Source organism: Vanessa cardui, chromosome 7 (genome assembly GCF_905220365.1).
Source record: "Vanessa cardui chromosome 7, ilVanCard2.1, whole genome shotgun sequence".
Lineage (NCBI taxonomy): Eukaryota > Metazoa > Arthropoda > Insecta > Lepidoptera > Nymphalidae > Vanessa > Vanessa cardui.
Window position 1 is genome coordinate 6,827,084 of NC_061129.1, and position 18,431 is coordinate 6,845,514.

Sequence of the window (18,431 nt, forward strand, 5' to 3'; positions counted from 1 at the left end):
TATGGGTACGCTACTCTGAGGTCCCGGGTTCGATTCCTGGCCGAGTCGATGTAGATTACCATTAGTTTTCTATGTTGTCTTGTGTCTGGGTGTTTGTGGTAACGTCGCTACTTCTGATTTCCATAACACAAGTTCTTCAGCTACTTATATTGGGATCAGAGTAATGTATGTGATGTTGTCTCATATTTATTTATTTATTTATTGCACATAGTATTAACATTGATTCGAAAAAGTTAATATTAATGTATTATGCAGCAGGCTTACTCGGTAAGTATTTACTTTGACTCGTATAATCGTATAAGAGAAATGTTTAAAACCAACTACAGTGATAAACTATTTTGATGCGTGTGACCTTAAGTATTGTAATTATTATTTCTGTTATTTATTTATTTATTCTGACATAACATAATCGAATTCTGTTAAGCTATGTATTTTGTAAGAGAAAAATATAATTCCCTGCATAGTTTGTCTGCAACGTAGGCTGCATTTGAAATAGGGACAGGTAATAATTAATTTAAAACTTGCAAAATATTTCTTTTGATAAAATAGTTTTTACGATAATGTATGTATCTATTTCCACATACATAATATTTCCTTCGCCGTTAAGTGCATTAAGTGCATTATCTGCCTCGCGCAACCACTCTCTGGAACCAGCTTTCGGAGGCAGGTTTCCCTAACGGATATGACTAGGAAATATATGAGTCTTTAAGAAAAGACTGTATTTATTTCTCAAAGGCCGTCAACGAACTTGCAAGTCCCCAGGTGTTGTTAATCTCTATGGGATATTGTATTCACTTTCTAAATGGTAAGTCTGCTGCTGGTTTGCCAACTATCGCATAAAAAAAAAAACGGATTTTTAAAATTCATACAAACTGTTTCCGAAATAAAAAATTCTGTAAGAACAGGAATCATATATGTTGTGTGCTCATAATTTAGGGAAGAATTTCAATCCTGTTTTATATATGTTTTAAGATTTTATTTAGCCCTGTTTTTTAGGAATAGATTTCGGCGTGTATATTTGTTTTTTAATAAGATTTATTGGATACATGTACACTTCTGTATAATTGGAGGAGCATGGTGGAACTTTTATTTACAATTTTTATGTCAACTTGAAACTTAATTTTACATATTTTTACTATTTTTTTAGCTATATTAACAGTGCTTTTTTGATCAACTCGTTCATACGAACTGCTCGTCCTACTTCTGCGTTTGATATCTCTGACTCATCTAAAGAACAGTTAGTAAGCAGCAATTGAGCTGTACGAGAAATGCTTAAAATGACTTTGTCATTTACTTTAATAATAATGTTATACTATGCGTTGTTATATTAGCTTATGTAATTTACTTACTTCTTTCATCTTTTTACACTTTTAATGACCTTAACGTCGCTTCAAAGACGTCTCATGAAGACAGGATTCAAAGCATTTTTTCTAACCAACTTAACATTTTTATTAAATATAATATATATATGTCTATATTATGACGTGCTACCTAGTAAACATCGTAAACATCATCATATATGTGTTAGTTCAAATTGAAACCGAATCAATCAATTTATCACATTATTACAACAGAAACAATACAAATACAAATAATTTATTGATAAAAGAAATATGAATTACAACCTTTACTTGGTGGTAGGGCTTTGTGCGAGCCCGTCTGGGTAGGTACCACCCACTCATCAGTTATTCTACCGCCAAATAACAGTAGTCAGTATTGTTGTGTTCCGGTTTGAAGGGTGAGTGAGCCAGTGTAACTACAGGCACAAGGGACATAACATCTTAGTTCCCAAGGTTGGTGGCGCAGTGACAATGTAAGGGATAGTTAATATTTCTCACAGCGTCATTGTCTATGGGTGATGGTGACCACTTACCATCAGGTGGCCCATATGCTCGTCCGCCAACCTATACCATAAAAAAAAAAAAAAAAAAAAAAAAAGAAAAAAAAAAAAACCTATATACCTACATAGTACATTTTTAAGAATATTCATTACGGCTAATACTATCTGTGACAATGTAATTAACAACAAAGTATTTTTTTACTACCATCGACCATATATAACGCTCTAACAAAGATAATGTTGGATGTATACACATTATATTAGAAATAATAAATAAAATTCTCGTTTTTAGAATCGTCGTTTTTAAGAACGAAGCGGGATGTAAGTAATTTAATTTACCAAGTATTATAAAGTAGGCGCCATCCGACGGAATTCCGGACTGGCGAAATTTTAAGCTCGTTGTCGAGATCTGTACCCGTTTGTCGAATTACTGAAGGATTTATTCGTGTAAAATATTAGTTTATAAATAAAGTCGTAGTTTAAATCTAAATTTATTAAAGGAAAAATAATAATTCATAATTAATATTCATTATAAACGATGTAATAAATTGAACAAAAGTAGATACAGCAGATGTGTTTCAGAACTCTTCATTGTTCTGCGAAAAATCCATCAAAGATCGTGACAGTCGTTGAATGTAACGTTCACAGTTTCAAATGTCGTTTTCAACTAGAACTACGTGTACTACTACTGGCTCGTTGCAGTATCGCACTCGAATTTTTTAGAAATATATATAGATATATTTCTAAAATATTCGACTGCGCAAATGTATTACGCTGAAAACATAGGTTTTCAGCGTAATAAACATAGGTTTTCAGCGTAATACATTTGTCTAAAGCAAAAACTTATGATCATATTATTCTAAATATAATCGATGAGACAATCGAACACGTGAATATTAATCGATGATTATGGGGCTTAAACCGGTCTTAAGCTTGCCCGGAGAAGTTCTACTGATATTTCGGTTGCTTAATTTATGTTTATAACTTATCTCTTTCTCTACGGTGAAGGAAAAGGAGCAGCGTGATGGAATAAACTCTTAACTTTGTCAGCATAAGAAGAGGTGGCCTAAGTCTAACACGGTACATTTACAGGTTTTTAATTGATTCATTTTGAACTGGTCGATTGAAATATGACGACGAAATGAAATATAATTTTTAAAAGTTGAAGTGCTACTCAAAAATAAAAAGGACAATAAAGGTAGCAATCCTTCAGATTCGTAATCAATTTGTCTTGTAATCATTGAAACTACTAATTATTCATTGATAGAATATATACAAATACATTTCATATATACATAGCAATGTAATATGTTGTTAAAAGTATAGTTAACGAAAGCGCTGACCGGCAGGTGTTGTGTGATCATTCATTCAGGTCGTACGTTACTTGGCTACAAAGCGACAGGATACGACGTGACGTATTCGGAATTGCACTGACCAAATTTACCCCAGTCAAAATACAAGTGATTAATTCATGTTTGAAACGGAGTAAATATATTTCAGCGATTGAAAGCACTACTAAGATGCATTATCGAATGGAATTTCACACACACATACACGAGTTGTACGAATGTTCTTGTTTGGGACAAGTTAGCGTAGACAACATCGTGCAGTGTAGATCACATACAATATCATGATACTTCATTTATTTATTGTGTAAATAAAATAAAATACATAGATTTTTTAAAATAAAAACATTAAGCATCATTAATAGGTTATATCAGTCTATTGTATATTTGTTCTAATGAATCAATCAATCACTAACCGTCATAAACATTCGAAATATCATGCAGAATTTTTGTTAAGTGAATAATACCTTCTTAGATAAAAAAAAAAACTTTTTCATAGGCCTACCATGCAATAAAAATTAGCCGCCTTAAAAAAACATATTTAAAATCGTATGTGTGATTTTAATTTGATTTGTTTTATTTTTTAATTAAGTAACTTTACTAGAGAAGACATGACGAATAGGTACGACATTATATTTACTGGAAGAATAACTTTATTACGAGATAGCGCTGTACATAATATTAGATAAGTTCGAGAATTAGAAAACTTTTAAGAGCAAACTTATTTTATTGATCTTGTCTGGAATATATGCCTTGATCGTTTTAGGGTTAATATTATTTGTAACAATTAATTATAACTGTTTGTTAATTAGTTAAGGTACTGACTGTATATGTCCACTTGTCCTTTAAATGGTAACATTTGGAACATTCTACAACGCTGCCTGAATTAGTTATGAACGTTATACATTAATTTCGACTTCAATTAAATGTTTTTCTTCACGATGAGATGAATTATGACATGAACAAAACATTATTGGGGTTTGTCCTGATCACACAACTCGCTCATGCATAGAGCGTTTTTTTTAAATTAAGTCTAGGTCTTAATATCTGCGTATTAATTGACCTAATCGTCTATTCGTTCGTTATTAACCAGTCGAACATTTTTGTATCAAAATCATCTAAAATATCCGATTTTGGTAGCTATTAAATACTATTAAATACTATTCTTATAGTACCGTGAATTGAATATTATATTTTTATAGTATTTTTATCATTACGTTTGCATAGAATATAAGTTTGCAATTACTTTTAATATGTATAACAAAGGTTTAGCAATGGTTTTTAGTTTTTGTTTATTGGAGATAAATAAAGATTTTTAGTGAATGATATAAGAAAAGTAAGTAAACCTTTCTGCTTAATATAACGTTCGATTGTTCTAATTCTTATAGATTTTATTAAAAGAGAATATTCATCTTCATCAATTTACATCTTCAGGAAACTTTATCCTATTCTTACAAGTTTGCAAGTCCGGGAAGGAAACTTCTTACAGTTATTACAAATTCCTCTGCATAAAACAGTATTACAGATTTGGTTCCATTCCGCAAGCTCGTTTTTGCTTTGGTAACAAACTTGTTCAACAAAGTGGCCACTTCTTTAAATTTATATGATTTTTTTTTAAATTATTGTTTTAAATATAAAAAAAAAAATCTTGAGAATATTTTCCACATCTAGTGCTTCGACTGTCCGGTTAGGAAAAAGCCACTTATCAATTAGCCTACCGTTCAACATTATAATTTAATTTTACAGTATTCTGGTTCGAAGGTCCAGTAAGCCAGTGTGCTTAATTACAGGCATAGGTACATAACAGTTAAGTTCCCATGGTTGACAGATTGACGGCGCGTATTGATTACCATGAGATGGCCTATTTTTCTGTCTTCCTTATTTAATTTGGACAAAGAATCGAATAGTTAGCCAATCTTGAAGTAGTAGAGATCACTGTTATAACTGTCATAAAGAGTATTACCGACCCGCCCTGGCTTCGCTGATACTAACTATATCACAATTTTTTTCTTGTTTTTTTTTTTACTATATGGTACATATATTATATACAAAAATCTTCTTTCCGAATCACTCTATCTATTAATAAAAACCGCATCAAAATCGGTTGCGTAATTTTAAAGATCTAAGCGTACATAGGGAGAGACAGCAGTAGGCAACGTTCTTTTATACTATAATGATTTTGTAACAGTTATAAAAATTGTTAAAACGATTTCCTCCTACTTATTTTTTACTAGTAAGCTAATATGAAACTAACAATATATATTTATTCTTAAGTTTATTTCGACATACATGACGCGACATTACTTGACCGCTACATTGCGTATGATAAACATTCAAGCATTCCCAAGTTACTAGAGAATAATTGCGTTTCCATTTGGATATGTGAACGAGTCCGACTCGTAACGAACGAGGCGAACAGATGAAGCGGACCATGAAACCTTTAAATTGAATTTTAAGCATCCAATTTGTTTGCGCCGTGCCGCCTGTACCGAGTTATATCAACGCAGGCGTAGCCCAGCCCGTCCGCGAGTTCCCACACGTAAAACGATTTTTGCCAGCTCGTATTGCGGCCGCGGACCGGATTTCAATGAATTATTTATATACACATGAACGAGATCATGTACTACCTGAATGAATTATTTTAAACACCTACATATATACCATCGTTAAGAGACAATTTACCGAGTTCACATATTTAAACTACGACTATCTGTGCTGGGTGATATGAAATGTTTGGGAAACGCGTATCGCATTTAAAACTTTTACAGCCGTGAAACAATTAATTGCCAACATAAAAGCTTACGTTAAACGATATATGAAACACTATTCGTAACATCAACGGGTAAATAGTAAATATTTAAATAATAGTGTTATTAAATGCTAAACTGATCATTATTATTATAGAATATTTTAAATTGGTTAATTATACTTTGAATATAATTATTTCAAAAAAATAATCGGTCGAGTTAAATAAATCGTTGTAATTATTATGTCATTTATTTTCGTGGATTGTCTATTAGACATAAGTAGAATAGTACCATTTTTACATATATATACAATTATACATATATATGTATATGTAATTCAGTTTCTCAAAAAATGGAATAAACATAGAGCAACAACTAAGGTTTATATATATTTTTATGACATAACGAGGTGATATTTTATATATATTACAATATAAGGGACAGCTAATAAAGAGTGTAGATACAAAGGCAATCTCCGACCTCAAATAAGTTAAGAGATGACTGAGTGCTTACAATACACACGGCGTCGCGTTGTAAATACCGGCGTCTTAAGGAAGGAATACAATTTTGTCTCTTAGTCCTTTAAATAAGTTATTGTTATTATTTCTTTTACGTATAAATGACTTGTTGCAAATCAACTTTACGTACTTCTATTTAGATGACTGCATCGTAGACAACTTTACGAGATCTGGCATAAATTTGGGTCTGAAATTGAGTCTTTATTAATCAAAGTCTTAGACTACATCCAAATGGAGTACCACCTTTGGGTTGCATGCCATACACAAAACGGCTAAAATTGATGAAGATTCTTCGGCTTTGCTCCGAGTTGGCGTCTCACTCTGCATTTTTTACGCATTTTTCACGGAGAATACTTCGAGTAATTATTTAGATTAATTCCGGCCGCTGAATTACACCTTCGAACATCGCGTTTGAATTTCAAATTTTCATCCACAGTACTTCGATGTCTGATCAATACATAAAAGCGTGATTTTGAAGACATTTTGTGCCTAGTTTTTTTTGCTGGATAAACGCTATACGCTTTTCCGCCGCGTGGAAGAGGGGCGTATGTAACCGACTTATGGAGTGATTTTTTTTAAAGTACAGCAAATTGTAGAAGACAAGCTTTTTGGTTTTGCAGACGTCCATTGTATTATGGTAGTCATAAACTATCAGGCAAACGTACTGTCAGCTTTCTCGCTATACCTTAAAGAATACTTTAATAACTTATACTTTCCCTTAGAGTATATCTATTTAATATTAAAATGTTTAAGTTTCGTCAATTCATAATGTGGTTGCGTAATTTACGCATGATTATAACGCATATATATTATTTAAAGAAGGCGCTCTCAATCTTCAACTTTATTCAATCAACCCGTTTATGACATTAAGGCGCGACGGGCTGTGCAACTTTTAATATAAAATCTTCATAGCATAAATTACAGTTTTATAAGTTTTTAAAAGGACTTGTCTTCGTATTACTTTAGATACGTTTAAGATATACTTTTTTCAGTGTCTCTACATTATTTTTATTGCTTATCGCCAAAGTCAATCGACATCCAATTCTTGTGTTCCGAAGTAACACGCTTAATGTAGTAAAGTTTAACTGCTATAGATACTAGTAATTTTGTAAAGATGTTCTTACATTTTTGTAATAACGCGAGCGCTGAGCTCTAGATCTCAGTTAGATCCCAGTGACTGAGGCAGATGCAACTCTGTTGAAGCATCAGAGCAAATAAAGAAATGCATGCTCAACTTAATACAGAATATGTTACAAATCTTTATGCTTACAAATTAAAGCAAACTTTCCTGGTATGTTCTGTTTATGAGGATATTCTTAGAAATTTTATAAACACCAATAAATTTCACGAGGCATTTGATTCGCTGAGTCGAGATGGCCCAGTGGTTAGAACGCGTGCATCTTAACCGATGATTGCGGGTTCAAACCGAGGCAAGCACCGCTGATTCTGTGCTTAATTTGTCTTTATAATTCATCTCGTGCTCAGCGGTAAAGGAAAACATCGTGGGAAAACCTGCATGAGGCAAATTTCATAGAAATTCTGCCACATGTGTATTCCACCAACCCGCATTGGAACAGCGTGGTGGAATATGTTCCAAACCTTCTCCTCAAAGGGAGAGGAGGCCTTTAGCCCAGCAGTGGGAATTTACAGGTTGCTGTTATTGTTGTTGTACAAATGCTACTTGTAATCATTTAGTTGATCTTTTTTCGAGAACCTCAATTTCGTTATGAAATTGAATCAGTCATATATTCAATTGTCTTTCCAAATGATGTAGCTTGAAACCATTTGTCAAATGTCACATCGAAAATGATTTACGTAGGCATCATTATACTATTTCTGTTATCAGGAAAATACTTGTTGAGTTTCAAAAGCGATGTAGATTAAATCTACTAATATCTCATTTTAAATTTTCGCTTTATATTCATATTTTGTAATGACTATTTAGTACCTTAAAATGTAATTAAAGAATAAATATATATATACATAATAAAAACCCTGAAAAATCGCCAAAGTTTTGTGGGGTTATTTTCTCATTTATTATAGACCCAAGGGCCTAATTTGAGAATCTTCGAATCGAAATCAGGGGGTTCAAGTCCTGACAAATGCCATTGAGTTTTTGTATATTCAATTTGTGCTTATAATAATTCATCTCATGTTTGGAGGTTAAGGAAAACATCGTAAAGAAAGTTGCATAGTCGGATTAAATTCTGCCGCGTATCGATTAACCACCATCGCATTGAAGTAGAGCATGGTGAAATAAACTCCAAACTTTCCTTTAAGATCTAAGTAGGTCTTCCCCAGCAATAAAACTTCTTTCTAACGTTTGATGCTCCGTAATTATTTATTTATTTATACGTTAACGCACAATCGAATGAAACTGCATACTTTGGGCTTAACGTTACTGCCTTCTATACCAACCTCAAAACGTATATAAATAGATGGGTCAATGGAAATAAAATGATAGACATTTAAGTGCTGGACATTGATAATGTGTTTTGTTTCTGTATTTACTTTTCTATGAGCTTTATTTCGGCGAAGTTGTGAATATCAGGAGACAAATCACGAATTTAAGTTGAAGGTTTATTATAAAAAGTCGCTCTCTCGGGGCGACAGTAACTCGATCCGGGTTTCATGTCTTAAGTGCTTACTTCAAGGGACCATATTAAAGATATTCTCGTAGTGGATAATAATTTATTTTCATATATTATTTGTTATCTTATATACTTTCATTATAAAAGTTTATTTTAGTCGTTATAAGCATTTTATTGTATGTAAATAAATATTATATTTTTTTATATAGCTATAATGGTTACTGTAATACGTAATTCCATCAAAAACATAAATGTAAAATGAGAGCCAAGTTCCTTTATCCTTTCTGAAATTCATTTAATACTACATAAAATAATATTTCTCCTTATAACTCAGAATAGTGGATTGTTGATTAAAGTCTTTTTGATGGGATATCATTGCTTTTTGTACATAAATTATTTGTTGGTACTTATTAATATTAAAATTAATACCAAATGGTTGTTGTTAAACTATTGTTTAATTCTCTTTCTTATATTACGTTCTATATTTTTGCGCGCATTCAATATCCGTATTTTTTATGTTTTTATTTCATTTGGCCAAGTCGGGGCGGTATAACTTGCGCAGACGGTTGTACTCTACATAGAGCTCTATGTAGAGTACAACCGTCTTTTGTCTTAATTTGAACTGAAACTAAATTGATAAGATGTACCTCATCTAAGGTTTTAAACATGGAGAGGCCAACGTAAGCCTGCCCTTTACTAAATATAGAGGAGCTTATATCGAGAAAAGTACTGTCAAGGCTAACGTGCTTGTGATTCGTGAATAGTAGTAGAATGTGACAAGCAAATAGGGACTTGTTCCAAACTTAATTACTGAAACTTAGCTTTTACTCATTCCAGTTCTTCAATTAATTTATGTTTAAATTGTATTGTAATTTTAATATTATATTGCTTTTGTCGACGTCCCAATATACCTTCTCTATTTTTTAAATGGATGCATTCATAAGTATTTTGTTGACATCAGCATGCTTGCTCGATACTCTTCTTCCAAGCAATAAGGATCTCCGCTTGGAGCGCTAGAGTACATACTTAAATCATCGCAGTTACGACATACATACTCTACTACAGTCTCAAAAAACGTATTTGTTAATAATATAAAATTGAATGGAAACTTTGTCGACTTTAAAGGCGCGGTTTTCGATATTTTGGTGACTTGAAGTGACTTTCATTGGAAGGCATTGGAATATTTCACTGATACTTGGACACGTTCGTCAACATTTTATCGCAACGCTCCTATCCCGGTACTCCGGCGTCGCGTCACACGACATGTACTGAAATGCTTTTGTAACGAACATGTAATGAAAGTATTATTATTTTTATAAGTAAAATTATTTTAATGGTGTACCATTGATGTTTGCTAATAATGGAAACAATAAATCAATACAAAATCCCAGTCAGTAACGTAATAAATAAGTGCTAAAACGGAATTATTTTTAATAAAAGAAAAATAAGGGTGGTATTCAACTCGTTATTTATTCATGTTAAGACATTTGTTTTAATTAAAGGTTCTTACATCATTTTTTTTACAGTTGTTATAGTAACAGGCACTATAAGCATACATAGAACTAATAAAATGAAAAATTATAACTAATAAAATGATAAAAATTTACAGATTTTTTTCCTTTATATTCGCCTAATTTTCTACCCGTATGCCAAATTTGAACTTTCTAGGTCACCTGGAAGTAGGAAATAGTTTTGATCTATAGGTCAGTCAGTGATAAAAATGACGATTTTTGGACATTAATATCTAAATCACCGTTTGAGATGTGTTTAAGTAATTTAGAGTACATATGTATCTTGCAAGTCCTAATATATTTGCCAAATTTGACACGTTTATGTCAAATAGTTTTTGAGTTATGAAGGGGTCAAAAGCGGCTCCAAATGGTTCGTGTAAAATTACACACGGTGATACTCGCCATTTCTGTTACCTGAACTTGGCTGACACGCTGCTGCGTGTCTAGACTACATGCACATATGAACATATATCACCTATTTTTTTCCTTTATATTTTATGAGATTTAATATAGACTGTTCAAAGTGTGTGTGTGGTTCGAAAAAAAAACGAAACCACGCAACAACGGCACAAAAATATGTCATAAAGTGCATTTTATAATATTTTATGTGAACCAGCGAGTAAAACAGTGACACATAATTCAATTATGTTTTTTGAACGAAGTTCTTTCACGCGGCTTACAGCAGAGTGAACTGGTAGAAATCATCACGTAAAGAAAAACCGTTATATCCTTCCGGGCCACCTTTCCTTCTCTTTCTTTTTCTCTCTGTCTCATTTTATTACATAAGTTTTAATAAATTATTATCTAAACTTATTCTTTCAATTCAAATGGGTTATTAAAAATAATTTGTCTTTGTCATTTAATTATTCTAAAACTTTGTTATATTTCTATAATGTGCCTTTTATTTAATACATAATATATATAGCATTAGAAAGCAACCGTTCCTTTCCGGGCGTCCCAGGACACCTCTCGTTTATTATTAAAAGTTCTTAAATGAGCAACAATCCGATTAATGTCGGGGTTGACCTTTTAACTTTTATCCATGATTATGGTAGTAACGGTAATGTATAGGTTGTTTTTTTTTATTTATTTAGGCAAAACAAAATTGTTATGGCCAGCATCAGAAAACCTAAATCCGGTTTTGTAATAAGATAAAAAGTAAATACTGAAGTGGTTACGATACAATATAGGCAATCATTCCATTTTTTTAGTGCAACAGTTATTGAAAAAAAAAACAATATCCGTTTAAAGCATACTTTGAGGATAGCGTAGTAAACATGGATCGTGGTTGGTAAAACTGTGCATCATTTATGTTCTTAAATATATATGGAATTTTCTTGAAACTAACAAAACTAAACTTTAAATACAGCTGGAGTTACATATACCAGTGAAATACTTCTAGAAACAGATGAACATAGATAAAATATTATATACATACAGACAGTAATAATACAGACAGACAGACAGAAAGACTGACAAAAGTTGTAAAAAATGTTATTTTGGTATATGTACCGTGTATAAATACATATGCATTGAATAAAAAGGAGCTATTTTAATGTTACAAACAGACACTCCAATTTTATTATATGTCTAGATGAGAATGGCGTAAGAAAGTGTATGTGGTATTCATATAATGTTATGTTAATTTCTGTTTAACACTTCTAAAAGATCGGATTATAATTTAATGTTCAATTTCATTATTATTTGATGTTCAATTTAACTTGTCAATTATGTAATAAATGTTTTAATGCGATCGAATCACGAGCAAAATTTTCTTTTCGCTTTATCGCGCTGTAAACCGTTCTCGGGTTACGAAGCTTGACTATATTTTATTAAACATAAAGTAATATTTGTCTACGTCAATTTTGTGTGAATGTTTTACTTTACGTAAATTATTTTGTGAGCCAAGGTCGCCCAGCGGTTAGAACACTTGAATATTTACCGATGAATGCGGATTCAAACTCGGGTAAACACCAATGTATTGTATATTTTCCTAATTAGTTTGTAATTTATTCCAGTTACTACATATCAGATGGTTATAATATCGACCTTTTTTTTTTTTTTTTTTTTTTCTCGCTGGAAAAACGCATTACGCGCTTCCCCCACGTGATGGAAAGTGGGGGGGTGTGTGGGACTCCCCGGAGCCCTGGACGCCGACTGCGCCCAAGTACGCCGGGTTTACCCACTAAAAAACCAGCGGTACCCTCTCCGTCTTTCGATGGACGCCACGGGATCGCTTACGCATGCTACCGTGACGCCCTGACGGTCGGCCCACCTATGCGGGCCTCTAACACCTAGGGGTGATTCCCGGGGTACTGGGACCCCCCTAGTCCCTGCGGCGCCTATTGAGGCGGTGGGAGAAGGTGCGCGTAGCGCCTTTTCCTCCTCCCCGGTCGTCTTCTGCGGACCGAGTCAGCGGCGGCACTCTCTTCCCGCTCCCGCTCCGCGGCTTCCTTCTGCGACATGACACTTTCGCAGAAGGAGCGCATCTCTGACCAGCACATCTCGCTACCGAGCATGGCGTTGATGATGCTCGGCAGCGAAAGGTCTCCGCCCATAGTCGCCGCAAGGGTGTGCCTCTGGGGCCCCCACGCAGCACACTCGTACAGGGTGTGGTACGCCGAATCCACTGGCGCACCACACTCGTGGCAGGAGGGTGACTCCTCCCGCCGCGCTATCCCGTGCAGGTACTTACCGAAGCATCCGTGTCCAGTAAGTACCTGCGTCATTCTGTACGACAGTGTGCCGTACTTCCTCTCGACCCAGCGACTCAAGTGGGGACGGATCGCCTCCACTGTCGCTAGGCCCGCCGTGGGTGACCCCAGATCTTCCTGCCATCGGACGATCAGGGCTTGCTGGGCTAGAGCCCTGATCCGCCCGATCTCCGCCGACCCTGGACGTTCGCCGCGGTCCCTCGCCTCGACCCGGAACCGGTACACCTCCGCGAGCACCTCCGCCTGGAGCTCCCAGGGCGGATCGCCCGCGAGAAGTGTCGCCGCAGTCCACGACACCGTACGGTACCCTCTGATGCCTCTCACCGCTATGACCCTCTGCGGCTTGCGCAGCAGGGCCCGATTTTTAGTGGTGAGGGCATCTATCCAGATCGGGGCACCGTAAAGCGCCATCGACCTCACTACGCCGGAATAGAGACGCCGGCATAGTGACCCCGGCCCCCCCACATTCGGAAGGAGGCGACCAAGAGCGGCGGCGGCATTGATGAGCCTCGGGCCGAGTTGGATAAAATGCTGCCCGAAGCTCCATCGACCGTCCAGGATCAGGCCCAGATACTTCATCTGGGCCTGCACCTTGATCACCGTCCCGTGGACGGTGATACTCGCACCTCGTGGGGGTCCCTTCCGTGGACCGTGGAAGAGGAGGGCCTCCGTTTTGGATATGGAGACCCTCAAGCCCAGCATTTCCATGCGGTCCACGGTGAGAGCCGTTCCGACTTCGGCGAGGCGAGCCGCCTCCCGGAAGTCCCGCCCAATCGCCGTGACGAGGGTGTCGTCAGCGTAACACAACACCCCCATCCCGGGAAGGACGGGAGCCCGCAGGAGCCAGTCAAAACCGACATTCCACAGAATTGGGCCGAGAACCGACCCCTGTGGAACGCCGCAGCTCACTCGATGCCGGATGAGCCTCCCATCGACCCCCACCCAGAGGATCTCCCTGTCCTGGAGGTACGCCTCCAACAGCCTCCTGAGATAGGACGGCACCTCATGGTATCGAAGTGCCTCCCGTATAGTCTCAAAGGGGAGACTGTTGAAGGCGTTAGCCACGTCGAGCGAAACCGCCAAGACGACTTGCCCCTGGGCCACCGCTTCCGTGGTCCGAGTCTTCAGGGCGTCCAGGGCGTCGACCGTCGACCGGCCTGCCCTGAACCCGTACTGAGCCTGCGAGAGACCCGGACCGACCTCCTCGAGGTGCTGAACGAGACGGGCTGCGAGGATCTTCTCGAAGAGTTTTCCAGTCTCGTTCAGCAGCACGATTGGCCTGTATGCCGAAGGGGAATCCAACGGCCGACCTTCCTTCGGCAACAGGACCAACTTCCCTTCTTTCCAAGGCTTCGGAAACTGTCCACTGCACAGACACTCGTCAAACAGCTCCCGAAGCCTTGCACCTAGGTATTCCAGGGCGTCGCATAGAACACGCCCAGGAACCCCGTCCGGACCCGGCGCCGTCTTCTTGGCCTTCAAGCGACCGAGGGCCATCTCCATTTCCCGCTCCGTGATCAATGGTGAAGCCACTGCGTCTTCGGTCACGGAGCTGTGGGCCATCTGTGGAGGGACATGCTCGCCTGGGTGGGGAAACAGTTCCCCGACCAGGCGCAGAAGGAGTTCCGGCGGCAGCGTCTCGGTGAGAGGGGCGCCTTGGGTGCGGAACTTCCCGCGCACACCGCGGTACGGACGCCCCCACGGGTCTCGATTGAGACCCGCCAGAAGCTCCTCCCTGGCTTTCTCTTTAGCCTTCCTTATCGCCAGCTGTAGATCTTTTTTCAACTGGCGATAAATGTCTAGCAACTGTCCCTCCAGATCCGTGTCAAGGCCGTTGCGCCTTCGACAGCGGACATAGGCCCTCCGCGCCCGGCAGCACGTCGCCCGAAGGTCGGCAATTTCGGGCGACCACCAATAGACGTGCCGGCGCTTTACTCTGCGCCGGGTCCGAGGCATGGCTGCATCACAGATCTTCTTGAGTGAACTGCGCATACGGCCCGCCAGTTCCTCTGCGTTTGCGCCCTCCCGCCTTCCTGTGGAACCCCACCGCTGCACGATGGCGGCCTCCTTGACCAGCTCTCGATCGACCTGGCCGAGAGACCATCTCGGCAGCGTGGTCGGCACCCTCTGGGGTTCCGCCGGCCTGCGAGAGGTGGAGATCTCAAATCGGATGTAGCGGTGATCCGATAGAGTCTCCGCCTCTTCCTCTACTCTCCAGTTCCGCACTATGCGAGCCACCACAGGGGTGGCAAACGATACGTCCACCACGGAACCCCCCTGTTGGCGAACGCAGGTGTGAACCTGCCCCCTGTTGAGAAGGGACAGGTTGGAGAGCAGGGCCCACACTTGAACGGCCCTCCCTCGCGGATTCGTGGCGGGGTTGCCCCAGGCACGCGACTTCGCATTTAAGTCACCGAGAACCAGTGTTGGTTTCGGTGACTGCCTGGCCACCGCAGCTCTGACAAAGCCGAGATATGTCTCGAACTCAGCCAGGCTGCGGTTAGGGGAGAAGTACGTACCGACGATGACGTACTTCCCCCATCCCACCACTACGTAGCCCGAGCCCCTCTCGATGAGTGAGAGGGGGGGCCCCGTTCCACTCCTCGCGAGGACCGCCACGGTGCCGTCCACGTCCCCTACCCAATGAGTTAAGGGAGGAACGTAATAGGGCTCGCAGGCCACAGCCAGGTCAATCCCCCACTCCGCCATGGACTGCAGCAGTAGATCCTGAGCCCCGGCGCAGTGGTTGAGATTAGTCTGAAGGAAGCTGAAGTCGGTACTCATGTTGACATTGCAGCTTCCTCCTCGGCCTGGCGCCGTCCGACGTTGTTGGTGGTCTGGGTAGCGAGGACCACCTTACCTTTCGTGATGGGGGGGTTACATTCTTTCGACCCCATCACGTGCCCGGAGGGCTTTCCGGCTTCTGCGCACACCGCGCAGCGCAGCTTCCCGGTGCATTCAGCCGATTTATGACCTTCAACGCCGCACCGGAAGCAAAGGCTCCCTCGATCCGCATTGAATGGGCATAATATCCTTGTATGGCCAAGGCCCATGCACTTGTAGCAGCGCAAAGGGCGCTGCTCTAGCACGCATACCCTGGCCGAGCTCCACCCAACCAAGAGACGACCGGCGTCAGACAGTTTCTTCGCCGCAGCTATTGGACATGTCACGCGGACCATACCCATGTAACCGGGCCCACGCGCAATCTCTCCACATCTTAGCTCTTCAATGGCGCAATGCCCCTCGCGGGCGACTGCGGCGATAATCTTATCTTTGGTGACGGAGTCATCTAGCCCCGTCACCTTAATGTCCACTTTTTTTACGGGATGAACGACGCTGGCCACCCCATCCAACACTGTGCGGAGCTTATCGGCTAGTTTTTCTGCCTGGTTCGACTGTGCTCTCGGCAGCTCCAGCACCCTGGCTCCCGTCGCGGAGCGTCGGACTTTTAGACCTCCATTGATGCCGAGTTCTTGCAGCTTAATGCCTTGCTCAGCGCGCTCCAAGACCTGAGCATATGTGACACCTTTCTGCTCTGCTTCTGGCTGCAGCGTAACCACTACTGCAGCTGTACGAGGAGCAGTCAGCTTAGGCTTGGCCGCTTGAGGTGTCTTAAGCACCGTGTTCGCCACCGTGGCATTTGTTCCAGCCGGAGAGTGAGCCTGTTTCCCCTTCTTCCCCTTTTTTACTACAGTGGACCAGGACATTTCCTGGACCACCTGAGGCGGAATTGTCTCCGACTCGAGCGAGGCGCTTGAACATCCAGCAACAGGTGCCGGTGGGGCAGCTGGTGGAACCCGCTTAGATAGGGGTGCAGAAGTCAGCGGTGGAGCCGAATTGACTGCCTGCGCTCGGGACATAGCAATTTGCTGTGCTGATTCCCGCCTCTTATCAGCAGCTAATGGTGGGCGCTGTATTTTAGCCGGAGGAAGGCGTTCCTCCAATTCGGCAAATCGGGCGTTAATCATAACGCCTATCGACGATATAATTGAGGCTTTTATATTCTCCACCGCCATAGCATCCTGTGCAGAGCTGGTGGATGCCTCACTGACCACAGCGACCTTGGACCGCATCTCCGCAAAATCACGACGGTGAGCCTTCACCTCGGCCTTGAGGCTATCCACCTCTTTGCGCAGGCGTCCATTATCAGCGCGGAGCTTTCGAGTCTCCTCGGCTTCCGTCCGAGACGCTAAGGCATCTACAATGGCCTGTAGTGCAGCTGCCGACTCCCTCAGCTTTTTGCCAAATCCTCCTTTTAAGTTGGAGGACTTTTGTGCCACCTCCAAAATGAGGGCTGCGCTTCGACCAGCCTGTGCGCGAAGTTCCTCGGCGCCCATTTTTGTGGGATCCTTGGTGTGGACATCCGAGGAAGAAGATTCCTCGGAGTCCAAGACAGCCTGAGGAGGTTCCTTTCGAAACGCTCGACTACGAAGCGATCGTTCGAAGGCCTCCTCTCTAGCCTCATTGGCCTTGGCCTTCAGCTCAGCCTTAGCCCGAGCAAGACCACTTCCACGACCTTTAGCAGTTTTGCCGCGAATAGCAGGCTTGCTTTTTGCAGCCATCCTCATCTCCGTCTCCGTATCGGAATCGGAGTTAAAAATAACGAGGCCCTCATATGGCCTTTTTCGGCGAATTAGGGCATCGGACGATAATTCAGTATCGACTTCCATCGCCAAGAACAAACAACATAAAAAACAACGAAACAAACAATATATGTATTTATATCAATATAAATGCATAAATCTGTAACAATAAATATGGTCTAAAAAGACCACTTAACAACAACAAAACCAATCCGTAAGCAAAACAAGTGTCCGATAAACAAAGCAAATAGTCGAGATGTGACGTCAGAGATAACGAAAACCAGTTTTCAAGCCAGATGTCGTTTAAATTCCTCAAGTCGTAATATTATTTTAATCAATAATATTTAATAACAAGCAATATTCAACACAACCTCCGTCTAAGACGTCCGAACGTTGAATCCCGTTATAATATCGACCTATGTAATTATACAATATCTTAATCGCGTAACATAGTTATTTAGTTCGTGTTTTGTGATACAAAACAAGATTTTGAAACAATGATTCAGCTTATATTATATCATAGTCATTTCATATTATTGAGTTAACTAAATTAATATTTATTTATTGATGTGCAAATTTAT

The 18,431-nt window shown here is 40.0% G+C and overlaps 1 protein-coding gene across 1 annotated transcript; it reads right to left on the reverse strand.

Moving 5' to 3' along the window:
• Nucleotides 1–15,230: 15,230 nt before the first annotated feature.
• Nucleotides 15,231–17,937, reverse strand: LOC124530943. Its single transcript, XM_047105314.1, has 3 exons — nucleotides 16,063–17,937; nucleotides 15,682–15,979; nucleotides 15,231–15,316 (listed from the first exon to the last, which is right to left on the reverse strand). Exons 1-3 carry the CDS (start codon nucleotides 17,935–17,937, stop codon nucleotides 15,231–15,233), a joined length of 2,259 nt encoding a protein of 752 aa, XP_046961270.1.
• Between the last annotated feature and the right edge of the window lie 494 nt (nucleotides 17,938–18,431).